Raw genomic sequence first — 10048 nt, forward strand, 5'->3', positions numbered from 1 at the left:
GGAAAAACGGAAAACCTAACAACTAACCACTGTTCAACAAACAGTGAAGGATTGTCTTAACAAGACAGTTAAGAGAATCGAAGGATTCTCAATACGATTTCTACTATCACGCACAAGATGTCTATACCTCGTACGAGATGTCTATACCTCGACGTGAAGAGAATGTATTAGAAATTTGACATCGACTAAGTGAGGTGCTCTTTTTTTTATCTTATAAATTTAAATTATACTTCAAATTTACCTTTTTTTTTTTTAGGAAATTCTAAAGATAAAGTTTGTGATGATAACACAAGATATTTTGTATTGAAGGCATAAAAGGATTTGCACATGAGTTGTAAAATTAATAGTTAATGAATGTCTTGATATAAAATCTAAAATAAAAAAGTTGATATGTTTAATAATTTGAAGGAATAATGTGATGTGTTTTAGAAGTACTAAGTAGTAGTTGATTTTTCAGGAGATTGTGTAGATCCGAGAACAGGAGTTAAAAATCGTTGTGTAGTGGCAGCTATTTACAACTACACCAACCAGCTCCTCGGATACGGAAGTAACACACAATCTAATTGTAAACCCTTTTGTTTCAAACTATAATGTTATATATACCCACATCATCACTTCTATTGTTTGCACACTAACAATTTTTGCTTCATCAGATAATCTCACTGAAGCTCTTATGTTCCTTTCACATTTTTTTGGTGACATTCATCAGGTATTTAGTACGTCTATCTATCTATTTCAAGACATGATCTCTCATCTGAATTACATTATAATGACATTTTATTCTATGTTATCTGTAGCCTCTACATTGTGGGTTTGTCTCAGACCAGGGTGGCAATGCAATTAATGTTCTTTGGTACAACGCAACGCAAAAACTTCACCGGGTAAATGAAATTCTTAATTTCACTATAATGATCTGTTACGAGTCCACTAACAGTATACAACGTTCAGGTCTGGGATGATAACATAATTGAAACAGAGTTTGAAAAATTCGATCAGGATTTCGACGACTTGGTTGATGCAATTCAAAGAAATATTACGGTATTGGTGTCTTCAATCTAATGATTCGATTCGTTTGTTCAAGTTTTATGTTTTCTTCACTCTAACTTTGTTTTAATAATAAATAGAAAGTATGGGCTGATGAAGTACAAGAATGGGAGCACTGCAGTAATTATGACATATCATGCCCAGCTATGTACGTATAGGCCTCCATTTTTCTTATATTTTGTTGAATCACGTATTAGTATATAGTTTATAAATCAAATTAAAATTAAATGCTTTATTTAACATGGGTCAGATATGCGTCTGAAAGTGCGGAAGATGCCTGTAAATGGGCCTATAGAGATGCCACTGAAGGAGCAGTACTAGATGGTAAGTAATGAGAATTTGAGTTTTTCTTCTTACATAATTTTTTTAAGGTTTAATTGCTTTTTTTTGTCCCCTTGGAGTGTGTCAAATTCGTCTCCCTCTTAAAAAAATGTCAATTTCGTCCCCATATAGAAAAAAGTTGTGTCAATCAAGTCATCTCTGTTAAAAATTATTGTTTTCAAAACTCACCCACTGCAATATCAAGGATTAGACCCATGAAGTGGTTATTATTCAAAACTCACTTTAAATTTTTAACACCATTAGTTTGTATTTAACAGAGATGACTTGATTGACACAAATTTTTTCTATATGGAGACGAAATTGACATTTTTCTAAAAGGGAACAAACTTGACATACTTCAACCAAGCTGGAGACAAAAGAAGCAATTAAACATTTTTTTAAATCTCAAAATTATTCATTATATTATATTTCTAAACTGCAGATGAATATTTCTTCTCTCGTTTTCCGATAGTGAATTTGCGGTTAGCTCAAGGAGGAGTTCGATTGGCTGCAGCTCTTAATCGTATTTTTAACACCAACTATTTAGCGGAAATGTAGTGTCATTGGATCATGCTTAATAAAATTATTTGAACTGCGAAACATTTTATATTTATATTCAACGGTGAATCAAATCTAGCTGAGTTATTGTTATTATACAGTAAAAACATAACAAGAAAGATTAATTATAATTAGTGCTCAATCAACCAAAATAACAAATACGAAAAAGGTATTATTAGTATGAGCTAAACTCACGCTAAGAAGACCATATAAATTTAATATTAATTTATTATGAGAATGTAACATTAACTTAGCCAACTCAAAAAGAATAAAATTTAATTATTTAGTAACAAACACTAATGAAACGAAATAATAAACAGATTACATATAAAGTTTACATAGTCGACGTTAAGAAAGATAAGTATAATTAATAAATATAAATTATAGCATTGTTTTATAGATTACTTTTAAATATTAAAAAATAATTACGTGTATAATTTATATAAAGTTATGTGTCAGTCTAGCTTACGTTTTCAAAGGTTAATAATATAATATTCTATAGTGATGTTATTCTTGGTCACTCTAAGATGTTAAATCCCTTGTTAGTTCGTGTTCTATTCTTATTCCTATGACTCCTTTTTTAGGTTGATCACTGATATTCATACCATAGATATTTGAAAACCTAGAATTACTCTTCTTCGATCTCAGATTTCACCATCTTCAATAACCACTCATAATTGAACATTTCTCTCATGAATCTCTCATGCTCGTTTCTCCTCAAAGCATTGGATACTCTCCCTTGCACAACTCTCTCATGCACTTACTTCCTTAGTCTAGGGTTTTCAAAAAAGAAAGAGAAATAATCTAATAAACTTAAAAAAAACACACACACACACCAAAATGAATACTTAAAACTATTTAAAAAATTATTAAAATTTTTCATATGAATTTTAAATAACCTTTTTTAATAAACTAAGAATTCATACAAATTATTTTATACAAAAATTTTAAAAAATAAAAAACTAATACAATAAATTAAACATTTATAATTAAATTATAAAATCAAAAATATTTACAAATAATCTAATAAACTTAATAAAACTAAATTAAACATTTCCAAATAATCTAATTAAACATTTAAAAATAATCTAATAAACATTTACAAATAATCTAATTAAATATTAAAAAAATTTCAAAAACCAATGTATTAGATATTGAAATCTAAAAGACATAAACATTCGATCTCGAAATCTGATTTTTCCTTTATTAGGTTTCAATATCTAGTAGAAGAAAAATCGAATTTCGATATTCGATGTTGTGTCCTTGGATTTCAATATCTAATACATGATTTTTGACTCTTGGATGTCGAAATATGATTTGCTCTTTATCAAATGTCGAAAACTGATTAGTCTTTCATTGGATATTGAAATCCAACAAAGGGATAATCAATTTTCGATATGGGACAAATTAGATTTTGATAACCGATTAGATTTCGATATCTAATTGATTCTTCATCAAATTTCGAAATCTGATTAAGAGTTGGGACCTTTATAATGAATTCATGCACTTGTTTGACGCAAGAAGCTTGAAAAAAAAAATTCCCCCAACTTCAATGGCAACCACCAATACAGCAACACCTCCATCATGTGCCTCTAACACTTCTCAACGAATAATCTCTCTCAAATCTCTCTTAAGGACCATAGTTAATGAAACCGATGGAAGGAGATAGTGAAGAAATGAGAGGGAGTGCAAGGAAGGAAGTATATAAACTTCTACACTCATTCAATACTTCATTGAATTTGTCAACTCCTTAATTCGATAAACAATATTTAATCCTCACTAACCTCATTAATTACGAGGTCATTTGTGAAAATTAGAGATGCAGGTAGAAGTGCAAGGTGAAACACCCTTATTTAAAGTTTGTTTGTAGCTTGGCCCATTTTCAAACAAGCCGAAAGCCTAATAACCATAAACCCACCCTCAAATCTCAAATTGCTGTCAAAACTTAAGAAACCCCTAGCTAGTGAGACCTTTTCCTTCTCAATGACCTTCCACTTCAACATTGGAAACCTTTACCTCAACCAACAAAGCACCTCTTATGCCTCCTCACGAACACTTTTTCAATGACCTTCCATTTTAACATTGGGAACCTCTTTTGAAAACAAATGGTCAAATATTAGGTTTTACAATGGATAAAACTCACTTACGCAAACATGAGTTCTTACGAGTAATACCCAATTTTAAGTTAAATGTATGTCACTAATATTATAAAAGATTACCAAAAATAATTTCTGTTTATTTCTGACTCGTTGACTTTAGCAATATCAATAATCACACTAAAAAAATTTAAAAGATTTCAGTTAATATACATTTTATTACAGTGTTTAAATGAATCTGTTACATATTTAATAAGCTACCCGATATCATCATATAAATTTAACTGCACATAACCAGGTGGTACATGGTTGCAGGAGAACGATAAATGTTCAGTTAAATTAAATCTGCACTTTTCAAACAGTAAAATTATCTGTTTAATGGAGCAAGCAGATTACGAGAGTGTTTAGACATCAGTTGACATAGGTTCCAATCACTGTCAACGGAAGTGAATTAATCAACGAAGTTGAACACATTCAATGAAGACGAATGTTGTTCCAAGCATGTACTATAAAAATTTTAAGTATGCAATCCGCATAAAACAAAATAAAGGCTATATTGCTACAAATCACCTTCTGATCAGTTTCAACATTATTCATTTCGATTCTTCACTAAGTTCACGTTGTGCTTATATTTGAACAAGCATGGCAACAATTTCACACAGGGCATTTTGTCAAACACCTGAAGAAATTAAGGATACAGGGACATGGAAAAATGCTTCATGCCTGTAATTCCTTCCCCCTCTTTCAATTAAGTCATACAAGGCTTACACAGATTCAGAAAAACAAGAAAAATGAAAACACTTCTTTTTCAGCATCATGAATTTAATATTCTTACAGTTTAAAACTTCATTGGTGGATCCATTACAGAGAACCGATAGCTCCTTCCCACTCACAAGCTAATATAAAGGCCAGCACTTAAATAGTTAAATTCTCTTTTAACCAATAAGCTATAGTCATCTGGTATCCGAATTAAGAATCCTCAACTCGAATAAACTTTACCAATTTAGACTTCATGTCCGCTGGAATTCTTACAGGACGATAGTTTTTGTCAAGCCAAACCGCAGTGGCCTTAGCTTCCAAAATTGGCTGCAACCAATTCACCAAATATCAACAAATATTCACAAAGATGTAAAAAAAATTATGCTATAAATGGTGGAGACAAACCTCTTGGTTTGGCAGCTTATAGATGAAGTGTTCAAAGTATAAACGAGCAGCCGAAGACCCAGAAATCCTAACCCTTACAATAAATTTGTCTCCACTCTGGTTGCATGTTCTTAAAAGGAGAGCAAATATTAGTAAACAGAACTAGCTTATATGAAAATCATATCCCTCTTTAGTGTACTAAAATTTATTAAGAGGTTATTTACACTACATCCCAACAAATGTATATCCTAACATACAGAAATAGCAAGCAGAATTGGAGAGGCTTACTCTTAGAGGTGCAAGGAATTTGAGCGACAGTTCTGACAATGCCAATGCATCACCAGTGCGAGCCACAGCATCACAATTAATACCAATGCTTTGCAAGAGTTCATGACGACCTAACAAATATGTATGGCATTTGATCAGTTTAGACATCTAAAATAGAAAGTAGAATTTTAATTGACAGTTGTTACACATGAACAAGGATATTTTAAAATGTTTGCAGATCATCCAACTGAATACATTTCAATTCAGTATCATGTCAATCGTCAATCCCCTGATTATTGCAATTATACTGACTGAAATATACCATAGCAAAGATCAACAGAAGAGAGGAAACATTTCCGAGCACATACATGGATTGTAAGAAAAAATATTATATGTACAACTTAGAGAAACAAATATAACTATCAGCATGATGATGAACCATCGAATTGCATCTAAATTAGAACATAAAAGCTTTGATGTAACCATACAAAATCTTAAGGTAGATTTTTTCTTGAAAAAGGTACAGAATATGATGAAACTTTAGTAGACTAAATGGTTATCACTCAGTTTCATACTGCAAATATCCTTGCGTTGGAAATAAGTCCTCGAGTCAGGCTCCATAGGTTATTTCTTCCCAAGTGATGAATTAAATGCTTGGACAGGGAAGTCCCAAGAAAATCTTTGTTCGACTAACATGCCTGGAATGACTCATTTCTATTCAGTACTTTTTCTCCCTCTGTAATTCTTGTAGTCCAAGAAACACCCAAAATCACTCTTCTTGAGTTAGTTATACCAAACACACATGCCAGATTATCTGGCTTTCGTCCAAGAAATATTTCAGTGTCCTATCACTATTTTCTTTGATATTCTTTCTTCTTCTATTATAATAACCCAACAAATGTTCATGTGTATATATGAACGTTCATTTCTTACAAACTGTGACTTTCTTCTTTGTCCGAGTTCACCTATTTTATCTTGCATACTGACAGTGAGAAATTTTCTTTCAGCAAGATGCTAATCTGGGGAATACACTTCAATGAAACTACACGTGAATCCAATTTCAGAACTTGTCCAATAAATTCCTTCACAATATTGCTGTCATAATCAATACATTTGTTTTATAAGGAAAAGGGAAGAAAGATTGTAAGTTTTTTACCATTTGCTTGTGCTAGTCTGATTTTGTTGTTTTACCTTCATGATTTTTACAAACACTAAAATATATCAAATCTAGACTGCGTTGTAAATTCATGATCATGTTTTAAAGAAATAAAAAAATGTAATTTTGTACATATAAAGGACGAAGATCTCAAAATATACACCAAGAAAAACAGACAATAACTGTAGTCAAACCCACCAACTTATCACATCACTACTGTCCACAATAATCCCCTCAAACTCATATGGTGCTGTAAACATTTCAAAACTAACATCTACTCCCATAGATAGTTTACAATTATATATATATATATATATATATATATATATATATATGCAAGATTTTCTTTCTGTAACATCAAGGGTACGTGTGGAGCCCTCAGGTATAGTCTTTTTAAATTTTTATTTTTAATTCACGCATAGGGATTTCTCAAAGTACTTTCTGGAGAAACTTGTTGATAGGGTAGTCCCTAATTCATTTATCAATAAGAGTTCAGAGTGCGGAAAAATTTAAAGTAGAAGCGCATGAGATCTCACCGTGCTGGCAATAACTTGCATAAATTGCATTGTTGACCACACCGTACTGATCCAACTCATAATCACGCACTTTCAGTTCGACATCACAGAATCCACTCATTCTGTTACATCGTAAACAATCGTGAGGTTATAAATTGCAGGAAGATATTATTATATATAGTCTGACATTGAATAAATTAATCACTATTTAAAAAAGAAGCTCGAATGAAAATTGCCCATCACAGTAAAAGATTAGAGAATTAGCGCAATTCCAAGAGGAATCCGTCAATTGCAGAAAATGAAACCCCGAATTAAAGTTCAGTACTGGAACGCACAGGTAAGAGTTTAAAGAGTAAAAGAAGGGATATATGAGGAAACTGCAGTTACCCTTTGCCGCCTCTGAGATCGAAGAGTGGTGTAGAGGCGCTAAAACTCACCGGCAAAACTGATCGGAGTGCCGGCGGTTTGAGCGGTCGGCGGAGAAAAGGAAAAGGCAATTGGCGTTCGGGACGAAACGACGTCGCGTTGAGGAATAATGTGGAAGGTAATGACACCGTAGAAGCATGGTTGGAGAACATTTTTTTCGAGAGCAACGAGATTGTGACAGTAGGCGTTATCACCCATGTTACTGCTTTTATATTTTCTTGTTCATCATGCTTTCAAAACCGGTGGGTTTTAGGTTGGTAGCAAAAGGTAATTTTCATACATCATGCTAAAATAAATGAAAATGAATAAGAAATATATATGTACTGGGGAAAGCGGAAAGCCCCTTATGATACTGTATTAAAAGCAAAGTAATTTGGATAACAAAATTATAAATATAAAGAAGAAATAAAACTTAAACAAATTAATTTTCAGATACAAATGGAATCATCAACGTATAATAAAATATACAAAAGGAGAAATATACTTAAGAAGAATGTTGCACGATAAAATGATTATGTCTTTCTCATTACATTTAATTATTTATATACATATTGGAATTCAAAATTTATGTCTTACGATAAAAAAATCATTTTATATATATATATATATATATATATATATATATATATATATATATCAACTTTAAAAAGTAATTAATTACTATATAAACTAACTTAAGATATTATTTTACAAATTAAAAATTATTTATATCTAATTCACAAATCAATTATAATTTTTTATTTATAGTATAAACTATTTTAGATATTATATTCAACTATAAATATATATTGTACGAACTACTCCTAAACTGATCGTTTAAGCTACAAGGAAATCGAGTAGTATCGATCAGAATCAATTAATCATTTAGCTAAGTTAAACAGGTTAACAATCAGGTTTACCAAAATTGGTTTGTGATTAAGTCAACTCTAATTAGAAATTCATGGGGAAACCTATAAGTAGAGGTTAAATGTATGGTTGTTGAGATTTTTATGATGCATTTATTACAACATTAATTGTTTGACTGATCAAATCCAACTAACTTAAACATTATATCATCTTTAGTCAATCCACTTGATCAGTTAAAGTATCCAAGCAAGAAGGAATAAAACCGAAGAGTGAGGAAGATTACTTTAAGTATACACTTCATCCCATACATCCAAAACATTTTAGGCGCCTACCATTGGGCCGAGTAGAAACCTGTCACTAGTGCATAATTGGCTTTTAATGTCATCCCTTATACGTCAGACCAAAGAATATCCAACGTAAATTATTGATTAGTGACATTTTCGTAAATAAGTTGGGCATATAGACGTCGGTTCGGAGGGGCCCCGACGTCTATAATATTATAGACGGGGACCCTACTAACTGACGTCTATATGTCTGATAGGTAGGTGAAAAGTCATTTCTTTCACCCATATAGACGTCGGTTCGGAGGGGCACGGACGTCTATAATATTATAGACGTGGGTGCCCCTCCTAACCGACATCTATATGTCTGACAGGTAGGTGAAAAGTTATTTCTTTCCGCCATCTAGACGTATGATCCCGCTTCCTTGACGTCTATATGCGATTATAGACGTCGGTTCCCCCTACACTGACGTTTATATATACCACGAATATTAGTTTTTAAATAGAGTGGACGTCACATTAGTGAGGTCCCTGATGTATATTTGAGAATAGACGTCAGTCGCTCGTGAAACCGACGTTTGATTTCCTGTTAAATAAGGCATTGTGAACCAGCAGTTACGCACACTTCATCGTCTTCCTTCGCCTTTTCTCTCCGCGACATTGCATTTCCAGGTGTGTTTGATCTTTTTTGAACTGTTTAAACTTACTTTTACTCCGATTAAAGTAATTTTTGATGTATTATCTTTCATTTGAACCAATTAAAATGGATTTTCATTGTGTTTTGGTGCAGTTTTTCTCGTGTCTTTGGGTAGCGTAGTGTACCTTCTCCCTTTGCTAGCTTCCTCGTAAGAAAAGCTTACGTCTTTTGGATCTCTTATGGCTTTTCAACCTAAAGTCGAACCTGGATCCTTGCCTAGTTTTCATGTCACCGTATTCTTTTTCTTTGGCGGTTGGAATGGAACTAGGTAATGACCCAGGTTTGGTTTTGGGTTGAAATGTCATAAGAGATCAAAAAGACGCAATTTTTTTCTTATGAAGAAGCTAGCAATAGTAGGAGGTACTGCTACATTACCCAAAGACACAAGCATAACTGGATTAAAACACAACGAAAACTCAGTAGATGTCGGTTAAAGCCATATTCGACGTCTATTGTGCCCCTAGACGTTGGTTAGTGCCATGTCTGACGTCTTTATAGTGTCCTTAGACGTAGAGGTTTCAATTTAACCCATGGCCCCAGGGCCAGCCCCAACCCACTATTGAAAAAACCCTATTTTAAGAAGCCCCTTAAGTAGGGGGCCAGAAAAAAGCCCCAACCCCCAAAACCCCCTCTCAAGCGGGTTAGGGTCAGGGTTAAAGTGGGTTTAGCCCCACTCCAAAACTTTAATTAAATTTTAG

General features: G+C 32.7%; 2 protein-coding genes across 2 annotated transcripts in view; one reads left to right on the forward strand and one right to left on the reverse strand.

Moving 5' to 3' along the window:
* LOC106777254 (endonuclease 2) overlaps positions 1-1980 on the forward strand; it is a 7899-nt gene extending 5919 nt beyond the window's left edge. Inside the window, exons 3-9 of the mRNA XM_014664817.2 lie at positions 458-565; positions 654-709; positions 798-881; positions 949-1038; positions 1125-1192; positions 1295-1368; positions 1808-1980. Coding sequence (XP_014520303.1) covers positions 458-565; positions 654-709; positions 798-881; positions 949-1038; positions 1125-1192; positions 1295-1368; positions 1808-1923 — 596 coding nt within the window. The 3' untranslated portion in view covers positions 1924-1980. The remainder of the gene's footprint in view (positions 1-457; positions 566-653; positions 710-797; positions 882-948; positions 1039-1124; positions 1193-1294; positions 1369-1807) is intronic.
* Positions 1981-4735: 2755 nt separating this feature from the next.
* LOC106777260 (acyl-acyl carrier protein thioesterase ATL3, chloroplastic) lies at positions 4736-7797 on the reverse strand. The gene is made up of 5 exons (XM_014664825.2): positions 7488-7797; positions 7122-7222; positions 5451-5560; positions 5184-5279; positions 4736-5105 (listed from the first exon to the last, which is right to left on the reverse strand). Exons 1-5 carry the CDS (start codon positions 7676-7678, stop codon positions 4989-4991), a joined length of 615 nt encoding a protein of 204 aa, XP_014520311.1. The 5' UTR covers positions 7679-7797; the 3' UTR covers positions 4736-4988.
* Between the last annotated feature and the right edge of the window lie 2251 nt (positions 7798-10048).

Source organism: Vigna radiata, chromosome 11 (assembly GCF_000741045.1).
Source record: "Vigna radiata var. radiata cultivar VC1973A chromosome 11, Vradiata_ver6, whole genome shotgun sequence".
Classification (NCBI taxonomy): domain Eukaryota; kingdom Viridiplantae; phylum Streptophyta; class Magnoliopsida; order Fabales; family Fabaceae; genus Vigna; species Vigna radiata.

Bases quoted from the DNA above. Each gene is read 5' to 3' on its own strand.
- LOC106777260 (XM_014664825.2), bottom strand. From the start codon at position 7,678: ATGTTCTCCAACCATGCTTCTACGGTGTCATTACCTTCCACATTATTC. The intron at 7,223-7,487 runs GTAACTGCAGTT...ACGATGTAACAG, and splicing joins GATCTCAGAGGCGGCAAAGG to AATGAGTGGATTCTGTGATG. The intron at 5,280-5,450 runs GTAAGCCTCTCC...ACATGCAACCAG, and splicing joins AATTCCTTGCACCTCTAAGA to AGTGGAGACAAATTTATTGT.